This window comes from Rhinoderma darwinii, chromosome 5 (assembly GCF_050947455.1).
Source record: "Rhinoderma darwinii isolate aRhiDar2 chromosome 5, aRhiDar2.hap1, whole genome shotgun sequence".
Lineage (NCBI taxonomy): Eukaryota > Metazoa > Chordata > Amphibia > Anura > Rhinodermatidae > Rhinoderma > Rhinoderma darwinii.
This window is the reverse complement of record NC_134691.1, coordinates 6,897,079-6,910,957: the sequence shown is the minus strand read 5'-3', so window position 1 is coordinate 6,910,957 and position 13,879 is coordinate 6,897,079. Positions and strand designations below refer to the sequence as shown.

The 13,879-nt window shown below is 42.8% G+C and overlaps 1 protein-coding gene across 3 annotated transcripts in view; it reads left to right on the top strand.

Annotated features, from left to right (window-relative positions):
* Positions 1-10,625, top strand: part of SLC45A4 (solute carrier family 45 member 4) — a 102,438-nt gene extending 91,813 nt beyond the window's left edge. For all 3 annotated transcript variants that reach the window (XM_075825685.1, XM_075825687.1, XM_075825686.1), the window contains exon 8: positions 538-10,625. In XM_075825685.1, the coding sequence (XP_075681800.1) occupies positions 538-903 (366 nt within the window). In that variant the 3' untranslated portion in view covers positions 904-10,625. The remainder of the gene's footprint in view (positions 1-537) is intronic.
* The last annotated feature ends 3,254 nt before the right edge of the window (positions 10,626-13,879 follow it).

Genomic DNA, 13,879 nt, shown 5'->3' with positions numbered 1-13,879 from the left:
CCACAAGGAAAGAATCACAAGCACCGAGGGACAGGAAGTGCAGGCTTAAATAGACCGAGGGCGGGAGCTAGCTGAGTCTGGCCAGGTTACGATAGGCTCTCCCACTCCTAAGCCTGCCAGCCTGAGTGGTGGAAGCCAGAGTCAGTCTCAGGGATGTATTCTCAGGTGCTGACTGATTAGTTCTGGGAGTTAACCCTGAAGCTGTGCCTGGCAGATCCTTTACAATGGCTGCCTCTCTCAATGATGTATAACATGGCTGCCTCTCTCAATGATGTATAACACGGCTGCCTTTCACACGCAGAGGAAACAGGCAGAAGAATGTTTTATTTTTATTTTTTTAGACAGGGGCTTCCACACGGGTACAAGAAATGTACGTGAGCAGAATTTTATATCATGTATATTAGAGAACTGTAGGATTTCCTATTCTCTAAATCCAATTTTCAAAACTTGACAACACCGTTACGTTCTGTCTGATGTTTCTAATCGAATGGCTTCCTAATTTTTTGCTAAAAATGTCTTTATTCCTTTTCCATGCAGTATATTCATCACAGTCCCGGGAACTCCAAGAGAGGCTTCGGCATAGACTGCGCCATCTTATCTTGCCAGGTTTACATCTCGCAGATCCTGGTGGCCTCCGCTCTTGGTGCGGTGGTTGACGTTGTGAGCTCCGTTCGAGTAATACCTCTGGTGGCTTCCATAGGCTCCTTCCTAGGATTTCTCACCGCTGCATTCTTAGTAATATACCCCGAAGCCTCAGAAGAGACCAAGGAGGAACCCAAACAGGTAGCCCCAGGCGGCGCCATCACTAACGGAGTGAACCCCGAGAAGCCTCTGGTGTTGAAGCTCTCCCCCAAAGGGCAGGCAGCAGTTCCTCCAGAAGTAGAAAGTGAATCAGCCGTTTGAGCAGGTGCCCTATAAAAAATAAAATAAAAATCCCAACACATTCCAGACCGTTCAGACCCGCGACAAAATAGCGGATGGAGGTCTAGACTGCGCTTAACCCATGACCCATAGCTTCATGCGCGCTGCAAGTCAGGCGTAAGGATCCTTGTCTTACGGGGAGAAAAAAAATGAAGGCCGAGGTCATGTCCAATCTAATCACAAGGGGAAAACAAACAAAAAGAAAATTTGTTAAAAATTCTTTGAATTTACCAACGAAAATTCCGTTTTTTCTGCATGTTTTCTCTTGAAGCAAAACGTATGTTATATCGGCTTAAGAAACCTGTACTTAGGTTTGGGGTTTTTAGGACACTTTGGGAATATAGACCAATAATGAAGTCTTTTTCTATAGATTTTCTCTTGTTAAAATCATGCTGATATACGAACGCAGCCATTAAAGTGCATCTGTTAGCGACACGCGGCGGATTCGCCGTGCGCCAGTCATATCGGCAGGAGATAGAGGCAACTATTTTGCTTTGCGACACAAAATCTAAAGGGCTTTTCCCCCCAAAATGTTACATTTTATATACATTTCTTTTTTGTTAGTTATCTTGTTCTGCTACAGTGACAACCACTAATATAAGAAATTAGCTGCATGACCCTAAAGAGGTGGCCACCCAGCTTTTCCCCGACCCTGAATGATCTAAAGATCTACATTGCTTCCTCTCTCCTTCTGCATGTGTCAGTCTTCACTGCAGTTCTGGCATTATATTCATGAATCAGGTGGCTCAGGATAAACAAGTTGGAAGTGTTCTGGGGCACGGGCACAGAAAATCGAAATTGTAAGATGGATGTATATATATTCCGTCTCCATTGCGTGCGGGCAGCAGATGCACTTTTACCTAAGAGACTCTGTAAACAATTGCAGCCTGTACTCAGCGTCCGGACACCTGTCTTTGCCACCAAGTGAATAAGCGGATACATATATTTTTTACTAGATTGCGTTTCTTTTTTTCCCCTCTCTTAATTCTATATATTTTGCTTTGGAATGTACAAATAGTTTGGTTTTAAAATTGCCTGACAATTCCGTCCGTTTGCGGGACGCTGTAAGAATGCGTATGCGGTTTGACTTGACCTCCATTTTTAAAAAAAAAATATGCCATTCCTTTTCACTTGACGTCAGGTGTTCTAGATTTAAAGCAATACTACCCCTATTTTCAATCACATGTCCTGCTGAGAGCAGGTTGGAAAAATAAAGGACTATAATATATTATATCGCTATATTGCACCAGAGAAGAAATCTGCTTTATATCCAAAGTGGTTATTGTTAGTTTTTTTTTTTCTTACCGCCATTTAATTTTTTTTAAGATTGAAGCTGAAATTTCTTGTTTTGTGAGTTGATTGCGTCTGTTTTTTTAAGCGTTGTTTGCATATTACAGGTTATTTAAGGAACTCATTCACACTCTCGTGTATATATATATATATATATATATATGCAATGTCACAATACACTGGTGTCACGTCACACTGGCGGCACGTCACACTGGCGGCACGTCACACTGGCGGCACGTCACACTGGCGGCACACTAGCGGGACGTCACACTGGCGGCACGTCACACTGGCGACACGTCACACTGGCGGCACGTCACACTGGCGTCACACTAGCGGGACGTCACACTGGCGGCACGTCACACTGGCGACACGTCACACTGGCGGCACGTCACACTGGCGTCACACTGGCGGCACGTCACACTGGCGGCACGTCACACTGGCGGCACGTCACACTGGCGGCACGTCACACTGGCGTCACGTCACATTGGCGGCAGGTCACACTGGCGGCAGGTCACACTGGCGTCACGTCACACTGGCGGCAGGTCACACTGGCGGCACGTAACACTGGCGTCACACTGGCGACACGTCACACTGGCGGCACGTCACACTGGCGGCACGTGTTCACATTTCGGCTTCTGGGGTTGAGGTCGGCACAGTTTAGACCGGGTTCAGGCGACAAATAATGTATGAAAGACAAATAAAAAAGATTCACTATCGTTCGCACATTTTGGTGCTGGAGTTAATTTAGGTTCCTTAAAGCAACAGAAAAAAAAAACGCCAGAATTGTTTTTTATGGCCAAACATAAGTGGTAAGAAAAAACAAACAAAATGTGGCATCTAAGATTTAAGCATAAGCAAAATGGCGTAGAAATGTCCGGCGTGAACCACGGCCTTAGTACGTATTTACAGGCATATAGGCGCTCCGCATTCCATATTTATATTAATAACCATATGGGATCTGAGCAAAAGGGGAAATTTTAAAGAAAATACGGGAGCAGGTGCTGAAAAAATGGGCGCACAGACCGCAAATACGGCCAGATTAACACGCCCTCCACTCTGGTGGGGATTGTCGCTTATCAGGAACCAGTGACTCCTGGATGTTTACCAGGAAGTGCCTCAGAGGGTCTGGATGTAAATGAAATCTCCAGTCAACCACATTGCCCAGGCGTTGTGCTCCCAGTTATGATTGTTACAGTATGGTCTCTACATAGTAGCAACCAGTGGCTGATATCTCCATGACAACTATTTTCTCACGCCAGAAAATAGGTGTCAGACTCCACCCCCTTCTATTAATTTTCTAACCCCATTCAGCTAATCACCATCTAATATGGAAGATATGTAAAGACGGCAGTAGGAAATGATGCATCATGGGATATAACTATAAAGAAAATGATAAAAATAATTGATTTCCTACAGGGGACGTGATCGGAATAACGCAATGTGATGACTGGAGGTTTCCTTTAATTGGCTGCAATGGCGGGAATAATGTCAAAACCCCAAAAAATGTCCGCTAATCCCTGGTGTATGGAGCTAGAGAGAAATTCTGCACAATGTCAGTGTGGTCTGTGTAAGCCAGAATTGATGTAGTTGTTGTGCACAGAATCTTGGATTTTTTGGGCACTTGCATGGGGGACGTTCAGCTCCAAGCACCGGATTTTTATTTTTCCCTTTTATTCTTTGCACTTTGTGATAATTGATCATTAGTCTGAATCCTCTTTGTATTGGATTGCATGCTTTATAATATGTATAGAGTAGATTATTGGCATGTGAAAATAATTCTTTGCCTTAACAACGTCTCTTTTTTGAGAATGTAAACATTGTTATCATGCAGATGAAAAAATAGCTGTACAGTACAATACCCTTAATCCAGGTCCTGCCCTGTGCCGGATATCAAAACATTCCGGATTATCGGATGAGAATAGATGAACATGAAAATAATTCTTTTTTTCTAATATTGCCATTGGTTATTTCCTCTCAGTCTTCCATTTTCTGGTTTCGTGAGATTGCAAATCAGGTGGTTCTGAGAAAAACAGAATGGGAAATGCTGGATTAAAGGAATTTTACTGTACTTAAAGGATAAATTCACCTTTCATTAGTTTGCAGTTTACAATTAGAAATAATGAAGGGAAAAAAAAAATTCTTTGCAAATACTTTACTGATCTTTGGTTAAAGTTTTTGTTATACTCCAGTCACTTCCAGAGCAGCATCCAACAATTCTGCTAGTTGCCGTTTGGAATCTGTCAACACGGTGTAGACAGACACACCTCTGATTTTCCATCTTGCTGAGTCAATCACGCAGTGCAGAGCATACCCTCAGGAGAGGGGGCTGCTGGGAAAGGACAGTCAACAAAATTGTAAATGCAGCTCTGGATGTGAATGGAGTATAAGACATGATTTTCAAGGTAAAGCAAAGCGATTGCACAGAGTAGTTTAGCTGGAAAATGGTGTGGAAGGTGAACCTTGGCCTTAAAGGGATGTATAGAATCAAGTAAACCCCTGGCAATGCAATAAGAATCTATATGCAGAGTGTAATAATGTATTATCTTACTATGCTGAAACTAGTGATTTGATGCCGGCACTAGTCCGATCCGGCGTTTATTTACGGCAATACTAAAAAAAATTCAAAAACTTTACATTACTTGAAATTTTGTCCCAGGAGCCATCAGGAATCTGACCAAATCCTATACTGTCATGTTGGTCCTAATGAAGGTCGATGACACTTGAAGTTTTCGCTGCTGATTTTCATGACGATCAGACAATGATCATCAAGACTACTGACCCTTCCTGCAGTTACACACAATCATAGAATAAGCTGCTACAAAGCTGTGATCGGGACGTCCAATGTTCCTATTAATGGAGCTCATAGGAATTGTCCCTAAAGCCCTTCTGTCCATACACGCGGTATCATTGGGATCGGAGACCTTGGTAGACCCTACGATCACCTCTTCTTGCAGCTCCCCCTTAGTGTATTCTGCAAGCGGGGGCACTTCAGACCGCCCAGCATAGACCGTAACATAGGGTCCCCATGGCAAAACGCATCGGTAAGAAAATTCGGCCTAGGTGGGTTCTAGCATTTGGTCAATGGCCGGACCTCTTTAGATCTTTGTAGCATTTCCATAGATTGGAATATTCGTGCATGGAAATCCATTGAGCACCTTGTTAAACAATTAAATTGTCCATCAAAAGTTATTTGTAGATAATTCAACGGATATGAGGGTTGGCCAGACATCTGGCTTCCTTGGACCCCACTGATCGTGAATGATTGGACTGTGTATGGCCGCTTTAGATCTTAACTACTGTACACAGGAAAGTTCTACTAGTGCCAGCACGCCACCGAAATTTCCTGTGGACAATCAGGAACTCCATAATACTCTAAGGTGGAGCTCTCAAATTTGGAACCTGCCGTGATCATGAACACAACCTCAGGTCCACCATAGAGTATTGCGACTGGTCAATGGCAACTCCATTCAAAACTCCATTCAAAAATTGATAGGTGTTCCTCCCCAAAACATCGTAAAAAGGCTTTGTGTTCCCACTTACAGTGTGGTTTCTACATTGTAGCAGCTTGTGGTTATCTCCGTAACAAACATTTTCCCAAACCAGGAAATGTGTCAGGCTCCACCCCCTTATGTTCTTTCCCATCAGTTGGTAGGTATAATATCCAGCTAAACTCCGCCCAATTCAAATCTATAATTTTCACACTCTATAAAGTTTGGTCTCTTGCAGGGGATCGTCCGTGTAACATTTTGGAATGACTGGAGTTGTCCTTTAAGTCTTTCGCTAGTGCCTACAGTTTGGTGATGAAGTATTAATGGTTGATACAAGGTGAAGTTCTAGTGTTATTTATTAATATAGTGATTGTATTGTTGATTTTAATTACTTTTAGGGAATGGCGTTTAGCTGGCATCTACATAATGGGTATTTACCAACGGAGCTTACTTCTACACCCCGTTTATTTTTGCTTTATCCAGTGCTTCCGTTCCCGCTGGCACCTTTTGCCGGTCCTGTTATAATTGCACTCTGTGGCGGCATACATTATTAGAACATAAACTAGTATTGCAATTATCAAGCATGTGACAATATTTTCACAGGAAATAGACTTCTCCTTGTATAGCAGGGGGGGGACAAGTTTCCCTTGACTGCGCCGGTGCCGATTTAGCGATTCACTCTCTGGATCTTTTTGTACCAGATATGCAGACGTTGCACCTCTTACATCACTCGGTCCCTACACAAATATCTCATTATATAGAAGTCTATAGGAGCATCAGTTCCTGTTGCCGTTATTGGCGCTGATCTGGAGGTTTAATCTTTTGGCGCCTGGTATAGAAAGGCCTAATCTTCATTGTGCCAGTATTATGTGAGCCAAATTTCTCCATATGGGAGCGTGTTCTCAGTGATGTGAGCACATAAGCAACTTCTATTGGTGTTGGCGCCGATCTGGAGGTTTAACCTTTGGTCTTTTGGCACCTACTATGGAAAAGACCAACTATTTGCATCATGTGTACACTATGCATGCGTAGCGCGAGAAAAACTCTATATAGAAGTCTGTCATTCTGTGATGCAGAATCACCAGCTCCCACTTGTGATACTGGTGCCGATCAGGAACTTTAATCCCATGATCTTTTGGCGCCTGATATAGAAAGTCAGCCATTTACAACCTATACACTGCACAAGCCACATGTGAGCGAAGCTTCTCCATATAGAAGTCTGTCCTCCTATGATACAAGAGCACTAGCTTCTACCGGCGATGAGGCGCGTCTTTCGGCACCTGATGTGACCCAATTATCTAAAGCATTTGTCTCTTTGTACATTAAGTAAGCATCAGGAGAAGACCTATATAATCAGCTTCTAAAACTTCATCCCCTTTCATCCTAAGCTACACCCATTCCTCCCGCCGTTTCTCATCTGTCAAATATCAAACAAAGTATAGTGCTAGGCGTCAGATGTAGCTCAATACAATGGCAGTACAGCGTGATAGGGTCTTATATGACTGATTCTTCTTAAAAATCACCAATCATGTTTAATGCTTACCAGGGATCATGGGAGTTGTAGTAATAGTTGTAATAGTTGTCAGCTCCTGATTTGCAGTATTTTTTTGGACTGTGCACCACACAGAAATAATATAATATTCTTGACGCCTTCTTTTGTAAGATTTGTAGAAGGCATGGCGACCATTTCATGACCCCATATCCCAAAGAACATTCTCTTTAGTGCCCTTATATACTGCAATATAAAGTTGGAAAAGTTTATTTGCACTTCATACTTAACCTTGGACCTGAAACTACTAGAACTATAGCTGGTACCGATGCCAATCCAGAGATCTTTTGAAGTAAAAAACCGGCTCCATACACAGAAATCATGACTTCTTGTGAGCACCCGCTTGTGTAAATATATGGCGGCAATAGATCCAAGGAATAGATCTTCTGCTTGGCACCAGTCCTAGCAGACCACCAAACTTGGATTTTTTTATTACAACCGTAATGCCCCTGTGTGCCCCAGCGTGGCCTGCCAGCCTCAGACGCTGGGTCTTATAGTTCCAACAAGCCACATGTTTTGTTTTTTTAACAAAACAATTGAAATTTAAACTTTTTTCTCACAATTCAAAAACATTCTTATTTGTGTTTTCTGTAGAGGTGTCGACTTCTCAATTGCTCACGCCTTATTGACTTTTCTTGAGATTAGACCCTCGAGACACCCCAATCCATGGATGTATTGGAAGCTTTACTACCTTATGAATCCCGTCCCTCCCAGCTGCACACATCTAAAATGTATCTACCCCCCCCCCCCCTACACTTCTCTTCTCAGGGGTCCTCTGATGCAAAGATCATGGTGGTCCTAGCCTGGCGCCAGATATGTGGATATCACGATACACCTGGTTTTCCATATAAATGCTCCTTCTGCTGCACCTTCTCCTATCCAACGGGGGGGGGGGGGGGGGTGCTTTTTTTTTTTTATCTAGGGGACGGCGCTAACGTTGACATGGCTCCCTGTTGGGCGTGTTAAGCTGACTAGGAGAACCCCCAAGGACTATCTTTAACCCTTGAATTGCACATTATGACTCTCATACCTTTCCTATCATAGTGATCACGTGCTTTGCTTTATATTCGTATTCATCATCTAGAGGCCGACAGAAGTATTTTGCCCCCTTTAAGAAGTGACATGAGGGTGGTCCGGTATACTGCAATTAGTGACCGAGCTATAGAGAGCAGATGTCTCCGTCGCAACTGGGCCCCCCTATTGGATTCTGGATGCCGTATAAGAGAATACATTGAGGCACAATGGTCTATGATGCTATATGTAGTATATGACCCTATAGAGTGATGTAATCACTCAATGTAGACGCCTCCTAAGTAAAGGGGAGTCCAGAGACGTAACCTAAAGCTCCTGGACCACAATGCGAAATCTGTACCACACCCCCCGCTGACCATGTGCCATTTATAATACTGGTGTCTTACGTGGCCGAGGACCTTTGGGCCCCACCAGAGCTCGGGTGCTGCTGCTACGTGTCCTGGGGAAGGATCTCATTTGGACTTTGTACATAACGGTCCGACATAAGCCTTAATATGTGTAGTGTTATAACGGACCAGGCCCTCTTCACTGCACCCTGTAGACCTCCCTCTATATATATATATATACTTATCCCTATACTTTCCTGCTGTGTCTGTAGCTCTTATTTTACATTCATTATGTGCCTCCCTAATGCGTCATTGCCCGGCCCCGTATATTGTTATGTAGGTCAGTTACGTATCCGCTCTTCTCCGAAGCTGCCTGTATCTCTATCTCTGTCTATCTATCTATCTATCTATCTATCTATCTCATATCTATCTATCTATCTATCTATCTCATATCTATCTATCTATCTATCTAATCTGTTATTACTATAAGGTCTCATTCAGATGCCGCATTCAGCGTCTTTCTTACAGCCACAAGACCTGGACCACCCCCGAGCTTCAAGTTAACCAAACCTAGATCACCAAAGTATTCTATGGTGATCTAAGTTCGGTTGATTTGAACCGTGGGGGATCCGGGTCCGGTAACTATAATACGGAAGCTAAAACATGGCCGCGTTACGGCCGTCTGAACTTTTTTTTTTTGCTTCAAAAATGTGCATTTAGTAGCCCCAAATAAGTCGGCCATCTACACTTGTCTCATTCAGTCTTCTGGTCCAAAATATACAAGGGGTCCTTGTCAAAACTAACCAAGATGAAAAGTGGAGCAGATGCCCATAACCAGGGCTGAGATCTGATTGGTTGCCACTGGCACTTGCGTAACTTTAGTTTTGATAAGTGTCCTTCCACAGAATTCATCTATCTGCTACGTGGTCGCCATGTGGCGGATGCAACACGTGGCCATCTGGCAGCTTTAGAACCACAAGTATCCTGCTAGTCACTGGAACTTGTAGTCCTGCTGTTACCAGAGCTCAGAAACATCTAAATGTAAAGGAATTGTCCAGGATTAAAAAAAACATGGCTGCTTTCTTTAAAAAACAGCGCCACACCTGTCCACAGGTTTTGTGTGGTATTACAGCATAGACCCATTCACTTCAATGAATCTGAGCTGCCATACCAGACACAACCTATGGACAGCTGTGGCGCAGTTTCTGAAGAAAGCCGCTATTTTTTAACTTTTTTTTTTTTGTTTTTATTTTCTAAAAGTTTTAGGACCCCCCCCCCCCCCCCCCCATGACCTACCTATAATACATGTACAGAGAAATTCAAGAGTTAAATATTTTGGTATGTATTAATTGTATCTATATCTAGAAATATATGCGAAATGATTTACATTTTTAGTTACATAGCGCGACTTCCGATGTAACGAAACACTGAAACGACACGCAATTTTTTTTTTTTTTAATGCCTGGAAAGCTGCACTTTAGGCATCTCATAATGAAGAAAAAAAGCGATGATTCTGGTTCTATAGTGAACTGCCCGTATAAACAACTACTTTTTATCAACTTATTAAGTTGCGCACTATCGTAGCTCTTGCTGAGTTTAGCGAATCTTTATAATCGTGTGTTAAACACATGAAGTCGTCTGTTTTTAAAGAGGGAAAAAGGGATTAAGCGCGAGTGACGTCACGAGCGACCGATCGCCGATTGATTTGGTTTTGTGGTTTTATTATTGTTTTTGATTTGTTATTACACTGTGGAGCTTGTAATATTATATTGTTTTTCCTGTTTTTGATCATTTGCATGATTTTTTTATTTTTTTTGCTGTATTATTATTGAATCCATGTTCTGTTTTTTTTTTGTTCTGTTTGTATGATCTGGTTTAATTTAAAAATAAGAATACTAAAGAAAAAATAATTGGGGGGGGGGGGGGGGGTGTCTTCCCATCCTCCACCTCTGTATACAGTGTATTTCGATACGTTGTTCAACAGTTCGATCTTAATAAACATTTCAGTAATGGATTGCACTCGCTGTTCGCTCTCGTTATTTACACCTTCAGCAATGTTTCCCTCCTTCCCTCAGATTCCGTGATCCTTCCATTAATAGCTCCGTGGTAACGCTATATCCTGGAGTGCATCTCGGGCTACTTGAAAGGTGCAGCTTCCCGTCCTGTGCATTGGAACTGACAACTCAACTGGAATTCTATGAATAAAATTTAGCTTGATTGTGTTATGCTCCAGTCACATCCAAAGCTGCATTCAGAATTCTGCTGAGTTCCTGTGAGCTCCCACGTTGCAGTGTCTCAGGTCTTTACAGAGCATGCTCTACTTGTGATATTTTACACCAGCTGATGTAGGAAAAATACTTCTCTCAGAATGCAGTACAGCAGAGACGCAAATTTTGAGAGTGCTTGGTCAATATAGTATCTACCAGTACCAATGGTTTACTTACCTTGTACTGATTTAAAGTTAAAACCAGTCTTGTACTACAGTCACATCCGGAGCTGCATTCATAATTCTGATGGTTTTCCTTGGAAAAAGACTGGCTTTTAACTTTTTTTGTGCAAAAAAACTCATTTAGGCCACGACTCAACCGAAACGCGTGAGTGCACTTTAAGGGACTCCCTCTAAATTCAGATGATCGACAAAGCCTTCACAAGCTGCACAGGTGGGAGAAGTAAAGCGTAAAAAGTGCTGCAAAGAAGGCACATAAATGATATTTTCTCAGCTGTGATTCTGCTTACAGAAAAGCCGAGTAATTTACTGGTTAACCCCATGAATAGAATAATATGAGCTCTGATCGACTGATCGCAGCCCGTCAGATCCCCCTACGGTCCCTGTGTGTTTAGTGACTTTATAAAGCTCGCTGCGGGGTGCTGTAAACTCAGCACATTATAGAGGCTCCGATACGTTGTAAGGAGCCCCCCTTCTTTCCATAGGCTTGCTGAGGCCCCCTGATTACAGGCACCGACTGTCGCCCGCATTTGTGGGCTGTGCTCCCATTATAAAGTATAGGACCAGGTTCCGTAAATTCAAAAGATAGGACATTGCCTATTTTTTGCGGGTCATTTCTACGGCCTGGACACCTTGCCGAAAATATACAGGAAGGTGTCTGTGGGCCATAGGAATGAATGGATCCGTAATTGCGGATAAAAATGACGGTCGTCTGCATGAGGCCTGACTTTCAAAAAGACAACAAGTAGCATTGTGAATGCAGCTTCATCACACCCTGTTATAGGGATGTCTGTGGATTATACTGTTAGGAGGACGTCTACGGCTGACACACTTATGTCAGGCAACAATGTCCCCATAACATTGTGTCAACCACAGGTGTCCCCATAACAGTATAAGGCCTTATTTACACGAGCGTATTTAACATCCGTGATACGCGCATGAAAATCACGCGCGTCTCTTGGGCCTATGTAAGTCAATGGGGCCGTTCAGACATTCCGTGATTTTCACGCAGCGTGTGTCCGCTGCGTAAAACTCACGAGATGTCCTATACTTGAGCGATCAAGGACGTGAAACGCGTTAGTGTAAATAAGGCCTTATCCACAGATGTCTCCATAACTGTATGAACCACAGATATCCCTATAACAGTATCATCCACAGATGCCCCCATAAGGCCTTATTTACATGAACGTGTATTACGTCCGTTCTACGCACGTGGAAATTACGCGCGTCGCACGGACCTATGTTAGTCTATGGGGCCGTTCAGACTGTCAGTGATTTTCAAAACTCACGACATGTCCTATTCTTGCCCGTGTTTCGCGCAGCACACACCTATTGAAGTCAATGGGTGCGTGCAAATCGCGCACGGCACACGGAAGCACTTCCGGGTGACGCGCGTGATTCGCGCTACAGCTGTTAAAGAAGTGAAGGGAAACCTAAAATCCCCTCCTCCTTTACTGTGTCGTACCATAAAAACAGAGTGTCGTAATGATGCCGGCTAAGCGAAAATCACGCAGCCACGCACCATATGCTGATGACGCACTGAAATGTTGCTCGCACAAAACGCAGCATTTTTTGCGCGTGCAAAACGCACACGCTCGTGTGAATCTGGCCTAACAGTGTGTCAACTTTTGCAGGAAATTCGTGGCTACGTGTTGATAATTTTACATTCTCTACCTGATAATAATTTGACCTTCAGTTCGGCCGCACGATTTATTTCATTGTAGCAAAGAAGAGGAAACAAATGCGTGAAATGTTACAGAAACGTGCGAGCCGAGAATTCCCGAAACATAAAGGTCTATACCGAGATGAGGCGGACGCAGGGAAGAGTCAGCTAAAGGGTTAAAAGACGTTCTTACATTTTAAAATGTTCCGAAGCCTTTTTCTATTTTGAATCAAAAATATAGAAAAATAATAAAAAATGTAATAAAACAAAATTTTAATGAAATTCCCCTAAAAAATGTTTTGGTGTTCCAAGTTTTTTTAAAAATATTATCCATCAAAAATTTACATAATACAGAAAACAAATTATCCACCAGAAAGAATAAATTCACCATAAACACTTAGGATTCGTACATACCGAAGAGCGCTCTGCTGTATAGTGCCCCATGTGCCCCGTGTGCCCCCTTATTAGAGAAGACATCAGTAATACAACATCCGATTATATTCACACACAATCCGTGAGAAAAAACTTCCTTGTGCCTCTGTAAAATCGGTGTCAAGAAAAGTTACTGAATGAGCCCGTAACACGCATCCGTAATACAACCGTGTGCATAATGCCTCATACCATGCGCCCTGTGCCATCTGCTCCACGTATATGCCCCAAACCAAAATCCAACATTGTTACTATTATACAAAATATTCAGATCCTTTAAGATTCCAATAAAAAACACATTTTGATATCCTGTTGCTAGCTGGAAACCATCAGCAAGCAGGTTATCAGCTGGTGCCTTATCTTATCTTAGCTCTGTTTTTATTCTGTTTATGGCATTTTTTTTTCACACTGCGGCTCCTCGACCGGTACATGTGAACGTTCCCTGAATGGTCCCCACAGTCCCAGAGCTTATTCACCGCAGGACACACTCAAGGTACTAAAAAATGACAGATCTGTCAACTTCAGCTTGATGATTGTTTCCAGGTATCAACCTGTTCTGTGCAGAAAACAAAGATATAGAAAAGTGAAGAAATCTTTATTGAAATGACCAATAAAATCTTAGTTACAAAAATATTCAAAAGAATCCACCGACCGAGAGGAAGACGGACGACGCGCTGACTGACGGGATTACGATATGATGAGACGCCATTACTGCTCAGATCTGCACATGATGAA